The following is a 24,842-nucleotide window of genomic DNA, read 5'->3' as shown; positions in this document are numbered from 1 at the left end:
CTCTTAAGCTGGACAGAGACAGATTATGAAATTTTCTATATGTTTTGCAGGGGGCACAAGCAGTTCCAGATTGATTTACTCTAAACTTTTAACTAGGAGCAACAATATATGATCTTTTTTTTTTTTTATTTTTTTTTATTTTTATTTAGGAAGTAAATGTAATGGTAAATGATAATTTCCTGTGTTGCTTGTGCCTACTTGTAAATTTATTGGACGTTTGATTTACAAGCACTCATAATATTTTGGTTTCTGTAAAAAATGCAAAGTACATTTCATCAAAGTGTTGCCTACTTATAAATATATTGTAACTAGTTGTGATATACAACAGGTGATGTTAATGATTTGCAGAGTTGTTTGTTGGATTTGTAAATTTCATTTTCTGTGGCTGGCCAGTTGAAATTGTATATATAGGGGATTGAGCCTTGAATATAAATTTAACTAACAAATATGAACACATATAAATAGGAATTTAACTAATAGATATAAACAGAATCTTTATATATTAATCATTCATGCTCATATGAAAATTGTATTGGTTTAAACAAACACTAACCTGTAGCCCATTTACTGCATGCTACCAAAGAAAAGAAGAAAAAAAAAAAAAAAAAAAAACAACACCAACCATTCATTACAACCCCTAAAGTTTCACCAACCGTTCATTACAAATCCACCTACATCTATTCAATGCCTTTAGACCCATCGGCTACAACTATTCAAGGTAAACCACGACCCCAACCTCTAGTTAACAATCAAAGTCAAAACCACAATGAATGTAATGAAAATAGACAACATGCATAACGCTTCAGATGGCTAACTACTACATCCATCCTTCCAATTTTCCACAAAGGCTTCTATTTTCCTCGTTCGAGTTGTATACCATATCTTTGATATTTAAAACGTCTTTGACAAGGGTTCTCTGGAGTTCGGCTTCAAAATCATTTACCTCCCTTTCTATTGACCGGCTCGACACCATCCCTCACACTTGTCTCAGAGAGTGACTTAGCGGACTTGCACCATTCCGAAAAGGTACCATACTCATTATCCATACGATAATAGTAGAGTCAGTTCTTATTTTTGGTAGTAGATTCAAATGCTAGCCGTCTTTCTACATTTGCAAAGAGCATTCAGGAACCTGCCTTCTATTCATTATCTCTATGCTCAATGACATCATTTTCTTTCAATCCAAAACCCTAGCCTCATTCTTTTTCCAAATCACTTTTGTCTTTCAATTAGAAGTTCTCAATACACAAATATTATTGATTCCACAATATAACACGTCAGCAAAGGGGTATTATTGCCTTTATAATATATTCTCTCTCTTTTGATCTTAGTTTTCTTATTCACTTAATGGAAAAAGTGGAAAAAAATGGGACGAAGAACTGAATTTTGTGACGCATTGAAATATGAGGATTTCAGAAAAACATTTCTGGAAAAGCAATTCATTAATTGTATTTTGATATATGCAGGGGTACAATAGTAATTTTCCCAAAAGAGAATTCATTTGACGATATATCAGTATATAAAGCTCGCTATTCGTGCCTTGCCCACGGTCTATGGAGGGTTATCAGCTTTTCTGTTGAGATGGAGCTCAAATATATAACTGAATTTCAAGAATTAAGCAGACAGCTATATTATATATAGTGCAAATGCTGCTTTCACTGACAACTGGAGAAAGTGGACCTGTGGAGTGTGGATTATTCTATATATATATATATATTGCAAGTATAGATTAATTAGTTGGATCATCCACTTTTCAAGCCAATCAAAAGAAAAAAAAGGTGACACAGAGAGAATTTGCTCTCATTTTTGGTTTGCTTGAAAGATATTGACATTTCTTCACGCTTCATTGATTTATACATTATTAAAAAATTCTTTAATGTTCTAAGCCTTTAGATTTCGTTTGCTGCCAAAATTCTTTTACAGCTTCTATTCTTGTTTCACTCTAGCTTGGTTATATAACATAGTGTGGCTTGGTTGTAATTCTTTTTTGTTCATTAGTTTCCTGAGAAATGGATGAGTTAGTTGGTAGGGTGGGTGGTAGATTCAAAATATCCTTGACAGATTCTACAATGATGCGAATTGTGCATTCTGCAATGGATAAAGCACATGAAAGAGCCCAATCTAAGGAAGGTGTTATAGAGCGACTGACTGAAATATCCAAGTTCTATGAGTTGGCAGTTATGCAGTTGGAGGGGTGTTTGAGTTTTGTTCAAGAAGAAGCAGATAGTAGTTCTGAAATCAGCAATGAAGAGGTATTATGGGACTTGACAGACATTAGAGATCGTCTTATAGGACGTCTCAAGGAGTTGGAGCTGGCCATTGCAGAAAAGGATAGAGAGTTAACCAAGAGAATAGAAAATGAGTTGAAGTTTAGACAAGCATTGGAAATGAAAGAAAGAGACCTGGATTCTTTATGCGCCAAGATCAAGCTTGAGCCGACCAAAATAGAAAGTGTTGAGGCGCTTAGTCTTGGCAATAAGGGAGTTGGTGATGAACTTATTCTTGGGAATCGGGTAGCAGATGAGGAGTTCTCTGGGTTGAAAAATTCGCTGGATCGGCAGGTGTGGAATATCAAACATAAACTAGAACCTGAAGATAGGAGGAGAAATAGGAGTTTTGATAGTATAAAGATTGAGCAGATGGGTTCTGACATAGACATCTTGAAAGAAACTATGGATATTGCTTTTGGAAAGATGCAGAATTCTATGTTCTTCTCTGATATGGAACCCATAGAGCAGCAATGGAGATCGACAATTGAGAAAGATGCATTAGGTATTTTGATCAATGGTTTTGTGAGGGATATTCAGGAGAATTTCAACGTAAAAGTTAGAGGGAGAGAAAAACAAGTTTCTTTTGGACTGAGTGAGCATCTGTCGGATTTGATGAAAGAGATTAAGTGCTTGAATGATGATCTAGAAGCTCTTTGCTTATCCCAAAGCAATCATGAGGGTAAGATTTATCTGGGGCCAAGAGAAAGGTCTTTATCAGAAGAAGATATTCATGGTAAACCTCAAAATTCCACCTTAAGGGTTGAGAAAGTATACCAACAGAAGGAGGTTGAAGAAGAGAATACAGAAGATGATGCTGTTACCTTTGTTGCTAAAATGATAAAGAATCATGAGTCCTTTATCAAGAAAAAATCCAGAGAGGCGCAGAAGATAAAGCGGGAAAATACTGGAGAAAAAGGTTGTTCATCCCCCAAGAGAGAAGAGGATCTTATTAAACCTAGAAGAAAGATCCAAGATGTTATTATAAGAATGGAAAATTTAATTAACTGGAATGCAAAACTTGGTGAAAGTTTTGGTGAGTATGAAGGTACTGACCATGAAAAAAGTTACTTCACACGACAGGAGAAATCTCAAATTGACCATTCGGAAGATGGCCAGGAGAAAGTGAAGACAATTTCAATGTCCAATGCTGTGAATGAATTACAGAATGAAATAAAGATTCTGAAAGAAGAGAAAGAAGATGCAAGTTTGCAGATGATGATACTGGAGAAGACTTATGCTGCTCTTTTTGAAGGTTTCATAAATGAATCCAGCAATTATATTTATAGTTATGACTTGGAGATCCTGATAAGAGAAAGTATGCATGAAGATTTGTTGGAGAAAGTGGTAAATGAGTGGAATGAACAAATTGAAAGTGACCAGCTTGGTGTTCAGATTAGAGAAGACATAAATTACATCGTGTTTAGTGAGGCAGCGAAGGATTTTGGTTCTACTCTTGACTCTGCGTTGGCAGAATATGTAGATGCCAGAGATGAAAGATCTTGTTTGGAAGACTATAATATCGAGGGAAAATTAAGGGAGGAAATATCAAGTGTCTTTTTTGGGGAAACATGCAAGGAATGGAATGAATTTATTGAAAGATCTGGTATTGAAAACCTTATTAAGGAAGATATATATCAGATTGGTTTGGAAGAGACACACAGAGATATAGCTAATACTACTGATCACATAATATGCACATTCAAAGAAGGCATTTTAGAGGGAAAATTAATAGAGGAAATATCCGGATTACTTTTTGTTGAACTGTGGAAGGAGTGGAATGAGGTTGTAGAAAGATCAGTTACTGAAAGCCATGTTAGGGAAGAGATGCATGAGATTCAAATTGAAGACCTGAGGGATACAGCAAATATAGATAATTGCTTTGCAAGTAAACTCAATGAGGTCAAAAATTTGGAGAATTGTATCTGTTTCTTCAATTGTAATGAGTCCTTTCAAGCTATAGAGCATTCAGCTAAGGATGATGTCTGTATGGTTTTCCTTAGGGAAATGTTTAAAGATTGGAAGAAGGAAATTGATGCTCAAAACTTTGAGTGTCTCATTGGGGAAGAAATTTTCCTACTTGCCATTGTAGAGACTATGAAAGAAGCTGGTGCTTCTTATAGGGAAGCTGCTGCGCAGGATCATTTCAAAACCTCAGAAGGTTTCATATCTGATGACAAGTTAGACAGAAGTCAGGAGGTCAGCGGAGAGGATATTTTGGTCCAAAAACAAGATTCACTATTAACTTGTATTAAATTTGAGGAGGATTTGATTCAAAGCATAAGTTCTGAAATTATGCAGTATGATGCACATTATCACTCCATTCAAAAGAAGCATGAAAATTTGGATAAGCTAAAGATATCTCAAGCGTTGTTTACTGAGATGGGAGGCACTCTCAGTTCTGTAAGCAGCAAAGTTGAGAAAGCCCTGGAGCAAATAGCTTTGAGTAAGGCACTATTGGACGAGCTAAGGACTTGCGTAGGTGTGACAGGTGAAGGTATAGAAAGGGTTGATGATTGGACAGCTTTTTCAGATGCCAAGAGGCCATCCTTGTCACAACCAAAAGAAAGCAAGGAGGTGAAAGTAATTTCACATTATTCTGCGTTTAAGCCTATTATGGAATTTTTGCAAGTATTCGCGGACTTCAAGTGCAGGGTTGAAAAAAAGTTAGAACTGAACATATTGAGGTATTTCATTCTTCCATAAGCTCTTTTTCCTTTTCCATTTTCATTTCCTTTTTGTTTATTTATTTATTTCTGAATAATAGTTTCAAGAACTCTTCCTTTATTGCATGCATGCTATTGCTCACAAATGTTGCAAATTATATAAGAATGATATTGACGCCTGTTCTGATGTTATAGAGTATTTATTCTCCAATTCAATTCATTAGAAAGGCTAGAAACATATTCCAACAAATTACTAGGATTTTGAAATCGTTAGAATTTGTGAGATTTATCTGGAGAGGTCTTTTGTAGTTCTATTCCAGAAATTAAGGTGTAATAAATAATAATGTTGTTCTTCTTGTCTACGTAATCTGCTGTTTTATAGCAGCCTTTGTTAATGGAAAATGTAGAGAAAAGTGAAGAGGAAATTGGAGAGAATTTGTCAGAAACTCATGTTCATATAGAAAATAAAAATAAAAATCTTCTTTAATTTCATAGCTCAGTTGGTGTTCTGATCTCTCTCTATATTTTGTTTTCCTGTCCTCTCTAATTCCAACAGATTTACAGTCTTTGAGAATTAGTTGTAGTTTGTACATTGAGCAGATTCTGTTGCTACTTATTACAGGTTGGAAGAAGCAATGGATTATTTAAATCCACTTGCTGAACTTGTTGCCAGACAAAGGAGGAAACAATGGCTATATAGAAAGGCTTTTTTCAGTCGATGTGAGAATCTCAGAATAGCTGAAACTGAGGTCTTGAGCTACTGTTTTTACCATTTGTGAAGTTGGATAGACTATAAAAATGTTCATCTTAATACATCATTTCAGAAAATCTTCTTAAATTGCAGGTGGATCTGCTAGGTGATAAAGTAGAGGTACTTTTATGTCTACTTGAGAAGATATACAATATACTGCATCAATATTCACCAGTGTTGGAACAGTATTTTGAGGTTAGACAAATTCTTTTTTCTTGATCTTCTGTTAGATGCCGATGTAAGATGGTTTTGTCTTTATCTTTTGTTTCTGAAAGTTCCAGGATCTTGCTCATTATATTTTGGTTGTTATCATTGATGGTGTTTCTTCTCTGCTGTATAGGTTTCAGACATTTTGAATATGATCAGGAAAGAATTAATTGGTGAAGTTGGTGTGACCAGTGACATAGATTGTTGATTCTGGTTAGTATTTTGTGAACACTGATAGGAACTATCAAGAAATATCAATCAAATTGACAAGTATGAATTATATGATAGAACTGTCTTGTGCAGGGATTTTCTCTTGTTTTCAGTTTCAGTAGCTAGTTTTAGATATTTTAAAGCGAAATCGACTCCTTTTTCGAAATTGACTACTATCTTGTTTCGAAATTGACTCCTGAACTAAAATTACAGATATGGCCAAAAAGTAGGACAATTCTGTCGACATAACCCATATTTTGCTTTGACATTACCATTTGACACACCAGGTTAAAGAATTGGATCGTTCATAGTAGGAAGGGAGAAAGCTCAATCCAATTCATCATTTCAACCAATAATTTCTCATCCTTTTCTCTCCTACCAATGCTGCCAGCAAGAACTCTAGCAATTCTATTCACTTCAGTCCTGCTCCTGTTCATTGTGTTTTGGTTTTTGACTCCCTTTCAGTTTTCATCACTAAATTTTGATGGCCTTAAAAGGGCTTTTTCATGGCTACAACATCAAAAAAGCATCAGTGTTGAAACTCAATACTCTAGTCAATTTTTCCGAAGATCTGAAGCTGCATACTCTGCAAAAAATTATTACGGCCTGAACCTCGGAAAATCTCCTCTTAATTCAGATAAACCAATCAACAATGAGAATGATGCTTCTAAAGCTCACCCTTCCTTGGAAAAGGAGGGCCTTGTCATGTCTCCCACTGCTGGTGATATGTATTACCTTGGTGAAGGAGTCATTAGTGAAGTTCATCATACAAAATGGCCACTAATTCCAGAAAAAGAACATAATTCCAACAATTTATCAGAAGCTGCTACATCCTTTGAACATGAAAACAGAAATACCACAAGTATCAGCCCCAACCAGTACTCTGATAAAGCTTTGAATAGGTTCAAAGCTCCTCCAGGTGCTGAAGGTAGTATAGGTATCCAATATGATATTGGTGAAATAACGCCTCGCACAAAACTAGCAAACAATAAAATGGACGCCAATCAAGAGTTTCAAAGTCATGAGGTGCTCCCATCCGTAGAATTAGAATCAACAGATGATGGAACATTTCTCTACGCCTATGAAGAATCAACTAATCAAGAGTTGAACATTATTGAAGTTGTCAATGAGCAGAAGGAAATCGCATTGCACATAGTCCTAGAAGCAGCAGAAGTTCTTGATGAAAAAGCCTCCAATCAAGATAGTTTCAAAGTTTCGCCATATCATGATGTTGAAATACATGATGAGCCTTCATTTCTCTCCATCAATGAAAATCAGCAGTTTGAAAGTGTTGAAGATAAAAGGGGAGATTTTCATGACGAACCTGTGCTGAACATGCCTTCTACAGAGATGGAAGATTTTCAACTTTCTGACAGTGTTAAAGATAAAAAAGAAGATTTTCGCCGTGTAGCTTTAATGAACATGTCTAAGATGGAACATTTTCATGGTGAAACTGAGGTGGACAGGCCTCTCTATGAAATGGATGATATAGTTTTGAGCAAGGAAAATTTCAGCGATTTTGTTCTAGAGAACAAATATGTGGTAGTGAAATTCTATATGCCATGGTCTTATCAGGGCAATAGTCTGGCTTTAGAGTATGCTGCAGCTGCCTATATGCTGAAAGGCAAGGTGTTTTTTGCTAGAGATGATTCTACAATGAAAAAAGAGCTGACAAGGAACGACAGAATTTTTTGGGATCCTACTTTATATTTTTTCATTGGTGGAGTTCACATGCATACTTGTTATTACTGCCGTACAAGGTGAGTTTCTGGTTTGTTTTTGATTGATTTTTGACTGGCTATTCTATGTTTTTTTCCTGAAAAATGTGAAACATAGGAAGAAAGTTCTTTAGTGTTGAGAAGATAAAGGACTAACATGTGTATACCATGCATTCGTAGAATTTTATTCTATATTAACAATATATATTTACAAACTTATGTTAGACCAATAAACAAATCTGATCTCCTCTGGTCCTTCAAAGCCTTAACTGAAATCATTGAAAATATGAGTTTCTCCCATATTATGTATATTGTCAACTGACATATTGTAATTTCTTGCTTTTCTTGTGCTTTTTTTATGCCTGTATTGTTAAAACACTATCATTCACATTGCAGGGATGCTGTTGTGGATTGGGTGAAGGAGAAGATGAATGGCGGTGTTCGCAGTGTGACAGAAGTATTACAGGCACACAATATTTTGATGTCTGAATCTATGATTATTTTGGGATTCCTTGACACTCTAGAGGTAATTATTGTTTATCTTAACCCATAAAATATATTGAAAAGGGGTTAAAATTATTGTCTTTTCTCCATCATTTTATTCTATTTATGCTGGAGAATCTTGTGGTATGAACAAGGGTAATATATGCAAAAATTGACAGGGTCCAGACAGTAAGGCATTAGCTGCTGTCTCAGAGTTGGAAAATGATCTAATCTTCTATAAAACTGCTAGTAAATGTGTGGCAAAGATGTTTCATGTCAATCCAGAAGTCAAACGCCCAGCGCTGTTCATGCTGCGAAAAGATGCTGGAAAGTTTATCCAATTTGGTTCGTTGAAACATCATCGCAATCATTTTTGAACTTGGTACTTTAGAAAATTAATTATGTTCATCTTTTCAGATGGTCCTTTCACTAGATTGGCGATGGCCAACTTTGTATCCATTAACAAGTTTCCTTTGGTAACCACTTTCAATGTACATAATTACTTCCAGATTCTTGGTAATCCAATAAAACAGGCAAGATATTAATACAAAGTTACTTGTTTTCTACATTTAAGGAATTTTAGACTTCATAATTTTAATGCTGTGTGATTTTTTTTTTTTTTTTTCAGTTATGGCTTTTTGCCCCTGAAGATGATTTAGAAAATCTTATGTCCAAATTTCAAGAGGCAGCAAAAGCCTTCAATGGAAAGGTAACTACAAAGTGTCTGTTCGGCAAGATTATGTGTTTTGATATCTGTTAGTTATTTTAGCAATGTTTAGCTGTTAGTTGTTTGAATAACTTTTCATGAAATGCTAAAAATTAAATGTTAAATGTTTTAGCTTTTTATAAAACGATATCTTAACATCTAAAAATAGTTCAAATACTATGTTAGCCAACACTGTAACAAATATATTGGAGAATGAGATTTTGCTAGATATGTTAGTTGAAAAGGGATGGAAGCCTTTGTTTTAAGGAAAAGAAGTATGGCATTAGATGAAAAGTTGGAAAAAGTTATTGTTGAGCTTTTGTATGAATATAGCTGCCAGGACAGATTTAAGAGTATGAGAAAAGAGAAAAAGAGAGAGAAGTTGTAAATGTATTATGCAGAAAAATGAAGAAGAAAAAAAGAAACAAATTTGTATTCCTTTGTGCTGTGGATTTGTGTCTTCGATGGTTAATATCTGTTGCCATTTGCTTTGAATTTTTAACTTTGAGTTCTTGTGAATGTTTATGTTTTCGATATCTCCTCTCCATTTCCATTTTCCAATAAAATAGCTATTGTCAAAATGCTAAAGTTACTTAAAAAGTTATTGCGGAGCAGTTAAAATCAGTAAAAGATACACAACTTATTATTTGTGTGTATTATATATATATTACATGATAATGAAAATTCATATTTTGCTACCTCATCATCAAAGTTGATGTTGAAAATCTTCATAATGTAGCTCCAAAAATTTTCCCATGTCATAAATATATAATTTTTTTCTTGTGTTTCAAGAAAATTATAGATTAACTTCTATGAAAATTTTCTTTTGATGTAGATTGAAAAGGTCACTATTTTTTTTTTTTTAATCCGTCACTTTCAGTCTTATATTTTAAAACTTTACATTGCTTCGGACACTTTCTTATTGTTGACTATGCCATTATCTATTAAAAAAATAATGCTGTGATTTCATTTTGAAGCTGCTGTCCGTCTATATCAAAATGGAACATAAAGATGTGGCGAGGTGGCTTTATTATGACATTGGTGCTGCTCTCGGAGAACCAAAAGTATGTTTCTTCATCCCTTTAATATATTAGGTCTGATGTTATGCATCTTGTCATTTTATTTTTATTTTTTATTAATTATTAATTCAATGCTTGCTAACGTTGTCCATTTACAAATAGGTTATATCTTACAGTGGAATTGAACATAACATTAGAGATGCAATGAATGGTGAACTGTCTTTGAGCAATATTAAGGTTTGATGTTCATTTTCCCATTATATTTTTCCTTTTGGCTGAATAAATAATTTAAAAGTTTGATAAAAAAATATTACGTTGCACTGAACTTTAAAATCAATCTTGTGACATATTGAACTTCATTTTTTATAATAATCTTACAACTTCTTACACTAAAAGCAATTTTTTAAGTTTTAACTTTTATATGCAAAATTAATATTTGGTAAGTACATAGGTGAATTATGTATTGAGCCTTTTCCTTTTATTTTCAATGGCATTCTCATATTCTTATGCTATCATCTTGTAGTCATTTGGGGAGGATTTCTTGGAAGACAAGATAGCTGGCAAGCCAATTCCAGCTGCAAGACTCATTCTTAAAGGTTTGATAGAGTGGTGATTAATTATTTCTCCTTCTCTTTCTTATTGTCTGGCTCCCTTTCTACATGTTTGTGATAAGAGTTTAAAAGCAGTTGTTCGTTAAGAACTTCCGTGAGACTATTCTCAATAAGCCATATATAGGAGGCATATATTCTCGTGTGAGCTTGGAATAGTGAATGTGTAATACATAAGTTAAAAGTTTGAGAACTTTCAGAATAAAACCCTGCATTGTCAATAAAAAATTTCTCTCTTTCTACTTTTACTTATCTATAATAGAATCCAAAGGCTACTATTTATATAGAACTGTTTGTTGAAAGCAATTTCTTATAAAGTTATTGAATTCTTTGCACTTACTCGTTAATGGTAGGTGATTGCTGTGACCAAACGAAACAAATGAATGTCTGATTCTAGACTTTTCTTTTAACATTTACTTCAACCATTTGATTCTTAACCCTGTCAGAGTCATAACAGCAACAATGGCTGTTAAAAAAACAATATAGAGGATCATCCTGTGATTGTTTTGAGGAAGTTCCTGTTTTTAGTTTCATGCATATATATTAGTTGTTTATAAGAAACAAGTTGGATTCTTTATGGTGCTGTGCCTTGTCAATGTAAATTGTCTGTTCCTTTTTCTTCTATATTCTTGTCATGATAGATGACTCCATGTAAATACAATAGGGCAAGGTCCTTTTGGACCGATCGATCTCAGTATCTTTCAATGTTTTTTTAAAAAAAAAAAAAATTTAATATCCAATTTTTTTTTTTTTAATTGAAATCTTGTATAAGTTTTTTTTTAATATAATTTTTTAATCTTTTATTCGACCCACCAATAATTAGTGTAGCTAATTGAGTTGAGTTCAAACATTATAATAATCAATTAAGTGACTCATGAATCTAATTGAGCATTTAAATTTTAGATGTAAAATTATATTATATTTAAATAATAAATTTATTAATTTAAGTTCCAACTCTAGTATTAATAAAAAAAAGAATTTCTTTTGAATAGTAATCAATTGAGTGTAAATATTTCGAGTATTCATTGAAGTCAAACTTAAACGTGAATATCAGAACTCGAGAACTTCCAATTGAGTCCAAGCTACATCCTTGACCTAATTAAATATCAAATCTTTATAAGATGATAATAGTTTAGGTTTGTACAGGTGAAAATAAGTGGGGTGCATAAGTGTTATTGCTTGTTATTGAATTCACTTAATTTGTTTAAACAATTTGCCAATCATTTCTCATAACTTCATGGAGTCATCAAAATTTCAATTTGAAAAAATAATGAAATCATTGAGGATTGTGTGATTCATCCTAAAAATAAAAAGAAATTGAAATAAGGGTATAAGTTTTTAAAAAATACATTATATTATTTTTTATGTAATTAAATAAAACTATACATTATAATTAAAAATGGATATTATTTTAATATAAATTTAAGTTATGTAAATATAAAAATATAAAAATTAGATTCCTTATAAAGCAAAGTAAAATAACAAAATTGTACTTCAACAATTGCATTTTATTTTTAATTTTGAAGCAATCAAATATGATTTTATTCAACTTATAATTGGTACATTTTATCTTTTTCTAAATTCTTTTTACTATAAATTTTTCAAGAAGTACAAAATAATAACTATATTTCTAATTGATTTGAACATTTTTCAACTCTTCAATGGGTCTGTAAGGTGCATTATAATTGAACATGTTACTTTATAGTAACGGTGATCAATTATATATAACATCTAAACTCGGTGCAGATTAATTCATTTTCTATCACATGGTAGAGAGGATGTTGATGAGCCATAGAAAGAATATATTTTGTTTCAAAAATTTCTAATTGCTATATACTGTGAATGCTACTCAGATTTGGTTAAACGGTTAGTATATAAAATTTTTTTGTTCACCCTGAGTTTTTTAGAGTAGTGTCGGATTGATAGTTTAATTTGAAATCTATGAATTAATTTACTTCAATATCTCATTAATTGAATTTGTTTAACTTTAACTGAAAAATTTCTTTAAAAAAAAAATGCGACATGTTGGGACAACATTTAGAGTATAAGATATGAGTAAAAAAAAATTGTAAAATAAGAATACTAAACACACAAATAAAACATGATAGACTGATTTTCATGCAAAAATGAAAAACACTCTCTATTTCGTGTTTTTTTTTTTTTTTTTTTTTTTTCAGTCTCCTGTTAAGGAGAATAAGAAAGTCATGTTATGACATCCAAAAATCAGAATTGGGTTTAAAAAAAGGGTCATAATTAAGAGAATTATGCAAAGAATCGGATAGACTATTTATTGGACGGTTGATTTGACAATTTATTCTTGCTTTGAATGAGTTTGTGCTAGGACTGACCACAAGTCTAAAAACCCTAAAGACAACAAATTAATTCCTGTGAAAGGTGTTTTACAAAAGTGTTCTAAAACCATAAATTATTTCCATTACTTGTCTAACTTCACAGCCACAACTGTTTGCTATCCTTACAAGACAGGAATAATACAAAAGCTTTGGATTGAAGTCACAATTAGAACTGGAAGACTCCATAAACCTTGGTTTTCTACCATCTAACTCTGTTTAACAGATAAATAATTACAAATTAGGAAAAAAATTAGCAATTTCAATTTATAAGATAAAAATAACATTGACTTGCCTTCAGTTATTGATTTCAAAATGGTTGCATAACGCTTCAACTTTTCATCAAAACTTTCCTTTTCAGCACCACTTTGTTGCATTTGTAATTCCTCCATAGTTATTCCAGGCCATTTTCCTTGTTCAACCATAAGTAAACTCTGCTGAAAACAATGTTAGACTATTTGGTTTAAGTTTGAAAGAAAGTTAAATGGAGGTGTAAACAAGTCGACCCAAGCTTCAACCTACCAAGCTCGAAACTTGATCCGCCTGAAAATTTTAGGTTCGAGCTTGACTTGAGGCTTAAATTCAACTGGAAAAATTTTGAGTTCGACATCAAGTAAGTCTACAATAAACATTATATATATAAAAACTCAATAAGCTTTGGAGCTGAACATTACAAGTTTGAACTGTAAGTTGATTGTAGGGGAATTTTTTCAAATTTTTTTCAAATCGAGCTGCAATAGCTCGCGAGCCAACTCGACGGGCAGGACAAAAGAACAAGCATGGAATTTTGGTAAAAAATTCAAGATAAGAAGCTGAAGCATTTCAACTGTAAGGGGTAGCTTCCTGAACTCATTATACATGTAAAATAGTGTAAATATCCTATAGTCAGGCAGCCATTGATTCAATAGAACACTAACATCAACTTTCTCCTTGCATCCAAGTAAATCACCCATGCCTATTTGGAATTGGAAGACAATCGTTATACGTGTCAAAATAATCTTAGCAAAAATAAATGTCGAAACTTATCAATACCTTAAAGACGACTAACAAAAGGTAAAACATCAAAGACTTCAAAATCATCTAATTGCTCTCCTTTTTCAATAAATATAATGAGGAGTTTCTGTTGCCGCGACACTGCATGCAACACAATAAATTTACAATTAGTGTAAAGGTTTTTGATAGAGACTTCATCAAATACCAGTAGTGTACAATGGAATGTTTTTATGATGCGCTAACAATTTGATAACTATATATTTTGTAGCTCCATGATGTTTCGGCTTATAGATATATCAAGAAAGATGTACAGTCTAATGAGAATACTACGGAATATCAAAAATTAAGTGAAACAAAGTATGAAAATATCTTCTGGTGTTAATTGCACGAATACAGATTCAAAAATGAATCTATAGGATTCATGGGATTCCAAAAATTATTGACTTCATTAAATACTAGTGTAGAGTGTAGTAAAGGAGAAACCCTTACTACAATATGTTTATCATGTTAGTTGGAGATTAATTCTATTAGTTGAAATACAGGTTAAACTAACAAATTTACTATAATTCAATCTTAAATTTTAAAAATTATGTTGACTCACCCAGTGAGAGTGCCAACACCCTTTGTATGACAATCCAGTTTGGTAACAATCACAGCTTCAGTTCCAACTCCAAGAGTTTGTTTAAATGCTTGAACTTGAGAAAATGCTTTAGCTCCACAATGCTGCTATCCATAACAAATATAACAACATACGATTTCTGGAAGATATAAAAGATTAACTATAATTAGCAATTTAATATAACAAGATAACAGAAAGGCACACATTTAAGAACAAAACTGATGTACAGTTGCTTCAGAAACTTGGCGCATGTCTTCTAAAAGAGCAGCTTCATGTTTATGATGCCCACTTATATCAATATTTTCAAGAATTATAGGTTTTATTTAAAAATTGAAATTTTTAATAAATTTAATCTAATTCCTTTAAAACCCAACACTATCTTTTTCTTTTTTTTTCTGGTTCCCATCTGGTTCCCAACAAATTTAATCTACATCAGGATAAAAAATTTTGTAGAGAACTTATGGTCATGGACAACTAAAAGATCTCAACACAAGTGAGCTTTTATTTTCTTATTTTCTATGTTGAATGTGAACTTTCTTTGTGGTTAATTCAATAATAATTTAACATTTTTGCTCCGTTTGGTTGCCTAGGAAATGCAGAATTTAATTTTTCTAGTTGTTGATATTAATAGCAAAAGATGTAATTTATAAAACTTAACTTTATTTTGCCTAATTGAATACTTTAATTTATAAAACTTCACTAATTAAACATTTCAACTCGCAAAATCATTTTATTGAAAATTTCAATTCAAAGAATCAAATTCATTAAGTACTTATTAGATAGTTGAAAATTATAAAATTAATTGTTTTAAAAGTTATATTAACCACACACCAAATTAACATATTGCATATAAAAATAGACAACAATAACTACTCTCTCTCTCTCTCTCTCTCTCTCTCTCTCTCTCTCTCTCTCTCTCTCTCTCTCTCTCTATATATATATATATATATATATATATATATATATATAAACGATGGATACTGGGTGCTGTGCGTATCAACCCGTGCAGTGCTGTAGCTAACGGGTTAAGTATCCCGCCTGGGGAGTACATTCGCAAGAATGAAACTCAAAGGAATTGACGGGGCCTGCACAAGCAGTGGAAATTACCACTGCTTAGCTTTCAATTCGCCTCTGACCATCAAATTAAATGTGAATAACCCGTCCTCCTCTCTTTGAAACAAGGGGCGCTTAAAGAACATATCTACCAAAAGAAATACGATTAGCTCGAAAAGCTTTTCCTTTCATTCGTCCTCTATGCTGTTTGTGGAATCGGGGCCTTTGGGGGTTGTAGGTGATGCTTGTTTCTCAAGCCCATATATATATATATATATATATATATATATATATATATATATATATATATATATATATATATATATATATATATATAAAAGAGGGAATGAGATGGGGAATAATGGGATGTTCTATATTGTCTTTGTAAAATTTAAGATACTCTAAAATAACTTTAATCATAGCCAATTAAAAAATTTAAGATAAAAATATATATAATATCCCTATAATTTGATTGGATATTTTTTTAACTTTTTTTAATAGACAAATACATATAGATAATTAAGTATTTGAAAACTTAAAATTTTGCTATTATTATCTTATTATGTCTAATTATGTTTTATTTCATTATATTATTATATAAATTATTAACAATAATTTAATAATTTTAATAATTTATTATTATTATGTTATTTTTATTTTTTATATACTATTATTGTAATTTATCTTCAATATTATTATTTTAAATGAATATGTGTAAATGTGAGGCATTTGAATTAAGATTTTGATTTAAAAAGGGTATGGTTAAATTTCTTTAATTACAAATTGCACTCTAATTTGGTTGGCCAAAAAATAAGATAAAAAAAATATTATTTTTAAATATTTCGAATTAAATTAATTATATTGATATCTTATTTAATTCAAATTATATTCTTTATATTAAGAATATAATTTTACTAATAAAGTTTTAAATAAAATGAAAAATAATTCATATTTAAATTGATATTTATAAATATTTATTATTATTTTGATTTTCTAAAAATAATTCAAAATATTTTTTATTATTATTATTATTTAATTCAAAATAATTCATGATTTTGACTGTCTAAAAAATTAAAAAATTTATTATTATTTATAAATATTTAATTTGATTTATTAGATTAGTTTCTCATTTTATTATTAAAGTATATTTTTTTACTAAAGAGATTATAGTAAAAGTTATTAACAAAATATATAATTTAATTATAAAATGTAAAATAAAAGGTATATGGCGATTTTTACAAATCAATTTTGTACTTACATAAAAAATAAAAGCAATTGGCGTGTAATAAAAATTATATGAACTAGTATGTTAAAAAGAATATAAATGACATATTTCATATTTAAATTGATATTTTAAAGAGAGAAATAAATATATCATTTTTTTCAATGAGATATTACAGTGCAAGACATATAATTAAAAACAAAATACGTTACTGTATATATAAAAATCACTATATTTATTACAATCTAAATGAGAATTTATACTTTAATTATATAAATAAAAAAGTTAAACGAGTATAAAAAAAATCAACATATAACGAATATAGTTAACATCTATAGCACTTCATAAAAAAAACTAACATATATATATCACTGCAAAAAAATTGCTAATTTGCGACCGACTCAAATCGATCGCAATTTTGCAACCGATTTGCGACCTATTTACAAACAGTCGCTAATTGTAGCGCTAAAAATTTCCGCGAGTTTGTTTTTCAGTTTGCGACTAGTATACGACGGATTTACGACCGATTTTACGACCGATCTGTGAGTACGTATTATTCCGTCGCAAAATTGTGCGCTTCAAAATATGGAATAAATTCTGCGACCGATTATGTGCGACCGAAGACTAAGATCGCAAATCGGTCGTAATTTTATTGCGAAGTAAAACGACGTCGCAGAGTTAAAAATTGCGACCGATTTTAATGATATTTGCGATTGACCGGTCGTCGCAAATTTTAGGGCTTTAAACGTCAGACGCCCTCCTTCTTCTTTCTTCTTCTTTCTTTCTTCTCCTTCTCCTCTCCTCCCCTCCGTTCGCAGCGCCGCTCCAGCCCCTCCTGACGTCGCTCCAGCCTGTCTGACGCCGCCACCTCCGCTCCATTGCAGGTTCGGTCACTCCTCAACGCCGTTCGCGCTATTTGGACGCTAGTTGAGGTAAGTTTTGCGATTTATTTTTTTTCGATTTTTTTTTATTTTTGCGATTTATGTGTTTTTTGCGATTTTAGTATATTTGATAGGGTTATTTGAAATTAGGTGCATTCTATATTTATTATTATTATTATTATTATTATTATTATTATTATTATTATTATTATTATTATTATTATTATTATTATTATTATTACTATTATTATTATTGTTATTGTTATTACTATTGTTATTGTTATTATTGTTATTACTATTATTATTATTACCTAATTAGTAATAATATTGTTATTGTTATTATTATTATTATTATTATTATTATTATTATTATTATATAGAAGAACATAAAAAGATTAATAATTTTAGGAATGAATTAAATGGAAAAAAATAAAAAAAATTGTAATAATTAGGAAGCAAGTTTCATGTCATGTTAAGTGCAAAACAAATTAGTTAGTTTTTTTAATAGTGTTAGGTATTATAAATGATAGTTAATTTTTAATAGTTAATTATAAAAAAATTAAAAGAGTAAATGATAGTTAATTTATTTAGTTTAAATCATTAATTTTAAACCTAATTTAAATTATTTCGTCAATTTAAAATATCATTATATTTTAAGTATGTCATAAGTAAAAAATGAAAAAAAACATTACGAGTAGAATAATGAGTACAAATATGTATAACGCATATTAAAAAAAAAAAAACTAGTCCATTTTGTTATTATTCTAACATCTTGTTTCTTCTCAGATTGATGAATCTGGAGCTGAGTCAAGAATTGATAAGGTAGCACTTTATCTTGAGGCTGTAGGGGGCGAGAAGAAGAGGAAGGTATACGACATCGGGTCTCAGGCATCACAGTTTTACTGCGGCTCAGCATCTCACGCTTCTGCAGCCAGCGCAGGACCACAGCCTGAGCACACTGTTGAGGAGTTTACTGAATTTAGGGCTCGTGTTGATGATCAGTAGAGATAGATTGCAGAACTTAGAGCGCATGTCATGCGGCTGTCCGGTGAGCCCGATGCTGGTACTTCTTCCTCTGCTCCTGCACCTCCTACAGATCGAAATGTTTCGACATCTCAGCAGCAGCCACTACCGTCTCCTGATCCCAATGCTGCAGACGATACCTTGGTCACCCTCCCAGTACTACAGCACATCCAGCAGGTACTCCTCCCGGCGATTCGACATTGGATCGTGCAGATGAGCAACCGCGTAGATTTGATTTTGGACCTTTTAGTTTTCCAATTGTTTTTTGACATTTTGTTCAGTACAATAAAGATTATATTTTTATATTGTTTTTGAATTGCGTTTGTGATATATATATATATATATATATATATATATATATATATATATATATACCAATTTTCACATGTGCAAAAAAATTATGGTTTTATAATAATATTTATTTTTTTATTTTTTTTTAAATTTTGTGACCGATTTGCTACTAGAAACAAAAACTTTAAATTTACAATTTGCGACCGAATTTCATAATTGCGACAGACTTTTTCTGCGACCAAATTGCGACAGTGTTTCCAACGGAAAACACAACCAAATTTTGCAACCGAAGGAAAAATCGGTCGCAAAATATTTTGCAACGAGGATTTTTGCGACCGATGTTTGTCGGTCGCAGATCGGTCGCTAATGCAATTTAGCGACTAATTTTTTGCGTTTTGCAACCGATTGGTCGGTCGCAAAATGCTGTTTTTTTTAGTATATATATATATATATATATATATATATATATATATATATATAAAATATGCTTTGCTTATTCTAGCTATTATAATGATAAAAGATTCATATATAATCCACCATAACTAGGCTTAGTTGCTTACTTATTTATTCTGGTTTCTGAATGTTTCTCTCGCGGTTTGATACATCTTGTCTCTTCTGGAAAAATTCAACCTTATAAGCTTGCTCGCAATTGTTCCCCTATTACTCATTTAAGCTTTGCAGATGATCTTTTGATCTTCATTAGGGGGGATAAGCGTAGTACCACAAATTTCAAAAAGTTTCTTCTTTACTATCAAGATGTTTCGGGCCAGATGATTAACTTTGAAAAATGCTCTTTCTATTGTTCAAAAAAACTGGGTCCCGTGACCGTCTCAACTATTGAAGCATCTCTTTCAATTAAAAAGAAATGCCTCCCTTTCACATATCTAGGTGCCCCGATTTACCAAGGTATTAATAGTACTTCCTATTGTAATGAGTTGATTAAAAAGATCGCTGCTAAGCTTATGGGATGGTCTAAGACTTTTTTGTCGATGGGTGGTAGATTGGTCTTAATTAAGCATGTTTTGAGTTCAATTCCCATACATATTATGGGTGTGCTATCAAGCTTCCAGCTCGCGTTTTTGGTATTTTAGAGACTCAAATGGCAGATTTTTTATGGGGTAAAACAGATGCAACTAATAAGCATCATTGGGTTAAATTCCAGAAAATTTGTTTCCCTACTGCTGAGGGCGGTTTGGGTCTGCGATCCCTTTCTTCCATTCAACAGGCATACTCAGTCAAGCTTTGGTTCTCTTATATGCAGCGCGATTCGATATGGTCAACCTACATGTTTCAGAGGTATCACCGTAAAGGTTTTATGTCTTTTCAAGCGACTGATTCTTGCTCTTGGAAACGCATTTGTCGTGTTCATGAAGTGGCTTCGGAATTCAATAATTCTGCAGAGGTTGTGTCACCTTCTTTTGCCGTTATTTATGAGCATGTTCGAGTACATAAAAGCAACACATTGTTATTTAGCTTGATGTGGGACTCTTCTATTCCTAAAAAACTCTCGGCCTTTACTTGGAGGTTGCTCCTAAATGCTCTTCCTCTTCCTCATAGTTTGAATGTGTTAGGGATTAATGGGCCTTATTGCTGTCCTCTATGTTCCTGCTCATCAATCACCATTGATCATCTGTTTCTTCATTGTCCTAAGGTTCTATGGGTATGGAATTTCTATAGACAATATTTGCTTTCTGGCGGCAATTCTACTTGTAGTACATTGCGTCAAGAGCTGATAACATGGTATTTAGTTTCTTGGCCACAAAGTTCTGTAAGCATCCTTCGTCGTCTAGTTCCTCTAGTAATTATGTGGCATATATGGAAATTATACTGTAATTTCAGCTGGGGTGAAGGTGATGCAGGAATTCATTTACTTCAGCAACAGATTAGTAAGTTTATTTTTGACTGGGGAGTTGCTGTTTCGCATCGCAAGTTCACTAGAAAACCTGCCAATGCTCTAACCGATCTGCTTCCTGCTAGTTTTGGTCAGAGGAATCAGCGTAAACTCTCTTTGGTTTACTGGAGAAAGCCGACTGCAACTGTTTATAAAATTAACGTGAATGCTTCCTTTTCCGTTTCTTCTTCTTCTGGAGGCGCTGTCATTCGGAATTCACATGGGAATTTTGTGGCTGGCCACTCCTTTCTCTTCTCAGCAGTTTCTCCTTTTCAGGCTGAGCTTCATGCTCTACATGAAAGTATCAAGTGGTGTACTCAAAGAATTCCGATACCTTTCCAAATAGAAGTAGATTCCTTGCATCTAATTCAAAAGTTACAGCAAACACACAATAGTTTGTCTGACCAGAAGATTCAATCTATTCGGTCTTTCCTTTTATCCTCAAATTCTTACATCACACATATATACAGGGAGGGCAATCAAGTAGCTCACTCTATTGCAATTCAGAGCAGAATTACTCATACCTCGTTAAGCTTTTTCTCTTTTGATTCTCTGCCACGAACTATTAGAAGTCTCATTATATCTGATTGTTCTGGCTCTCCTTACTTGAGATATAAATAAAATGTTTTATTTGGAGAGAAAAAAAAAAAAAAAAAAAAAAACTAGGCTTAGTTGCATCTAAAAGTCAAAAACTGAGAAACTTTTATTGCATATATGTAATGTTATCAAAATTTTTAAATTTGTCGGCGTAATAGGTCATTCCAAAATTTAGAAAGCCATAATTTTTTTTAAAAATTATATATAATATGCTTTGCTTATTCTAGCTATTATAATGATAAAAGATTCATAAATAATCCACCATAACTAGGCTTAGTTGCATCTAAAAGTCAAAAACTGAGAAACTTTTATTGCATATATGTAATGTTATCAAAATTTTTAAATTTGTCGGCGTAATAGGTCATTCCAAAATTTAGAAAGCCATAATTTTTTTTAAAAAATTTTTGGCCATAAGTGATATTTCCGCTAAAGCTTTTTCCAAGAACAAATTTGAGTCTTGAGGAGGAGTCCTAAGGTTTTTCTATGTTACTATAATATATTTCTTAGTTAAGAAAATTTGAAATTAGACCCTAAATTATAGTCAAATTAATACATGAAAACTTCTATTTTTAAAAACTAATTATGATGTCCCAAACTTATTTGATTATGAATTAGGGACCAATTTATTTTTTTAGCTCTTAGATATTTTTGGTTTAAATTAAGCTATGATTAAATGTATCAATCATTTTTGGTGTAAAAAAGTAGAACTCTTAAAATTATGTGATGTAGTAGTTGATTAAGTGATTTCTTCGGTAAAATTAGATGTTCTGCTAGCTGTTATCTATTTTACTAACGTTTAATTGCATTAGCTATTTAAATAGCTTTTTATGAAATGTTAAAAGGTAAATATTACATTAGTTAACTTTTTATGAAATGCTACTTTTTAACATCTAAAAAATAGTTTATACATTATGTTATCAAACGCTTTTTATAAAATGCTACTTTTTCACGGGAAACTACTCAAAATGCCCGACACAGGCTAATGTACTTTTTGCTTAAACTTCTTGTTCAAACCTCTAGTACTATCAAGTATATATTATATTTTATTTCTAAGCTAATCCCACCATCTACCGTGGGGCGCATGTTAATTCATTTTCGTCATGGTGATGGAGAGTTGATGAACAACGGGAAGAATAATTTTGGTTTCTAAAACTTTAGTTGCTTTTGGTAGAAAATTAAAATTTTTTTGATCACTGTAGTGGCTAAATTTTTAATTTTTTTAACTAATTTTTATTTCTAAACTCTCATTTCGTTCATTATTCTTTATGAGATTATTTACAAGTTTAATTGAGTTTGATTTAATTATTATGTCGAACTAAACTCTCATACTTGATTTCTTTGTGGGATTTTTTTGCTTTTATTTATTATTTTTACTTGATTTCTTTTTATTCTCTTTTATTTCCTTCAATTTAAATTTCTAGATTATTTTCTTCTTATCATCGGTTAATACAATTTTAGTACTTGATAGATAATTATTGCGGGAATGATATTCTACTCACTCTTTATTATTTATTTGCAATTTTATATACTTGCAAAAAAGCCTGTCACATCTCTTTTTACATTTTAAGCATTGTTATTCTCTATCATTATTATTTTCATTATATGAGTCAATTTTAATCTCCACCTACATACAAGTTACATTTTTTATACTGTCCAATTTATTTTTTTTTTAAATAGTCATTAAATTTTTCAAAGGGCGAACATGGGCCCACTTTTATTTAATTAAATTTTGTCGAGACTACCGTTAGTTTAGCTAACTAAAGATAAATCCTTTGAATTTTTTTTGCGGGTGTTCCAAACTTTCTACTTTTCATATTTACTTTTCAATCACATAATCTATATTTTTACATTTCATTCTTTTGGGAAGCATAGTTGTTGCTGAGTATAAAAGTAAAATAACATGATGAGTGAGAAGTCAGAAATTTATTTTAGGAGAATAAAAACATATTTATTTATATGAATAAATACATAAGTAAATATATATTATTTCCATTTCATAACATTTGAGAAAATAGTTTGTTCCAAATGCTTATCACATTTATGGTTTCAAAAAGTAATATATTCATTTTTTTCTTGTTTACCTTTTATGACCAATAATTATCGCTTCATTTTAATGATTTTCTTATAGAATTAATATTGAATTAAGGGTAATATAGTCAATTTATTTAATAATTTATTGTAACTTAGACAAATTTAATGATTTTCTTAAGAAATGTGAAATTTCAAATATGCAAGTATTATGGAAGAGAGGTAATATTAGATATGGTCAAAATTTTTTAATAAAAATAAAATAAATAATTATAAGATAATAAAAATATTTGATTTAAATAGTAAGTTTCTATAGGAAAAAACATTTCGTGTATTAAAACTACATGAAGTGATTATTTACCATAACTTTTAAAGATATTAATTTTAATTATATAGTATTTAAGTCGTTTGATAATTTTATTTAAATATTATTAAAAGAATTATTTCTTTAATTTTTAAAATTTTAAAATACTATTTTTAAATATTTACTAAAACAAATGAAAATATAAAAATACATCATAGACTATCATTTATAGTAAAGATAAAAAAAAAAACAACTTTGAATAAATTTAAAAATTGATCAATTTAATTTCATATTGTTTTTTAAAAAATATAAAATAAAATCATGAATTATAATATTAAATTTATTTATGGAATAAATTAAATATCATATATTTATCATATGAATTAAAATTCAAAATTTTTTTAACATTCCTCAACCGATTGAACTCTTATAAAATTGTGAGAGTTATAATAAAATAGATCATTAAGGTCAAATTTATATATTAGGTTAAAGATACACTGGATTCAATTTTAACGGTCTTTGGGCGTATGAAATGTTGTGTATATTATTGACGTGGACCCGAGGCAAGGTAAATAGGAGGTAATGGACGTAGAAAAGGGCTGTGTGGGTTATTATCATAACTTGAAGTAGATTCAAGTAAATTTACTTAATTTTACTTGAAGTACGGTTACAAGTTATTGAAATTAATACCAAACGGCAGAGTCAGATGGGCATTGCAAGTCATGTTGATTAGCTCCTAAAAATTTTTGCAAAATTTAAGGCATTATTTTAATATGACATCATAGTTTCATCTCAAATTCTTTCATTCTCAAAATAAAAGTCATTTTAGGGTGATTATTTTGTTAAAGAATATAAATTATTTTAAATATTTTAACGAATAATAAATTATATTTTTTCAAATATTAGATAAATGAGAGCTGGAGTGACAGAAGTTTTGGGTCACATACTTTTTGACTT

At 31.0% G+C, this 24,842-nt stretch overlaps 2 protein-coding genes across 3 annotated transcripts; both read left to right on the top strand.

Moving 5' to 3' along the window:
- The first annotated feature begins 654 nt into the window (after window positions 1-654).
- On the top strand, window positions 655-6,527 carry LOC110008797 (uncharacterized). Of its 2 annotated transcripts, none has more exons than XM_089723395.1 (6): window positions 655-1,026; window positions 1,467-4,954; window positions 5,556-5,682; window positions 5,778-5,879; window positions 6,025-6,104; window positions 6,389-6,527. In XM_089723395.1, the coding sequence occupies exons 2-5, from the start codon at window positions 2,010-2,012 to the stop codon at window positions 6,097-6,099; spliced, it is 3,249 nt and encodes a 1,082-aa protein (XP_089579521.1). In that variant the 5' UTR covers window positions 655-1,026; window positions 1,467-2,009; the 3' UTR covers window positions 6,100-6,104; window positions 6,389-6,527. The 2 variants fall into 2 exon arrangements, with proteins under 2 accessions (XP_089579521.1, XP_089579522.1); XM_089723396.1 differs by lacking the exon at window positions 6,389-6,527 and adding an exon at window positions 6,195-6,334.
- On the top strand, window positions 6,483-10,883 carry LOC149495799 (uncharacterized). The gene is made up of 8 exons (XM_089723397.1): window positions 6,483-7,861; window positions 8,216-8,345; window positions 8,482-8,647; window positions 8,720-8,835; window positions 8,931-9,011; window positions 9,986-10,072; window positions 10,190-10,264; window positions 10,551-10,883. Exons 1-8 carry the CDS (start codon window positions 6,483-6,485, stop codon window positions 10,638-10,640), a joined length of 2,124 nt encoding a protein of 707 aa, XP_089579523.1. The 3' UTR covers window positions 10,641-10,883.
- Window positions 10,884-24,842: the final 13,959 nt, after the last annotated feature.

This window comes from Jatropha curcas, chromosome 6 (assembly GCF_041381405.1).
Source record: "Jatropha curcas cultivar XTBG-Jc1 chromosome 6, XTBG_Jcur_1.0, whole genome shotgun sequence".
Lineage (NCBI taxonomy): Eukaryota > Viridiplantae > Streptophyta > Magnoliopsida > Malpighiales > Euphorbiaceae > Jatropha > Jatropha curcas.
This window is presented reverse-complemented; position numbering and strand designations above follow the sequence as displayed.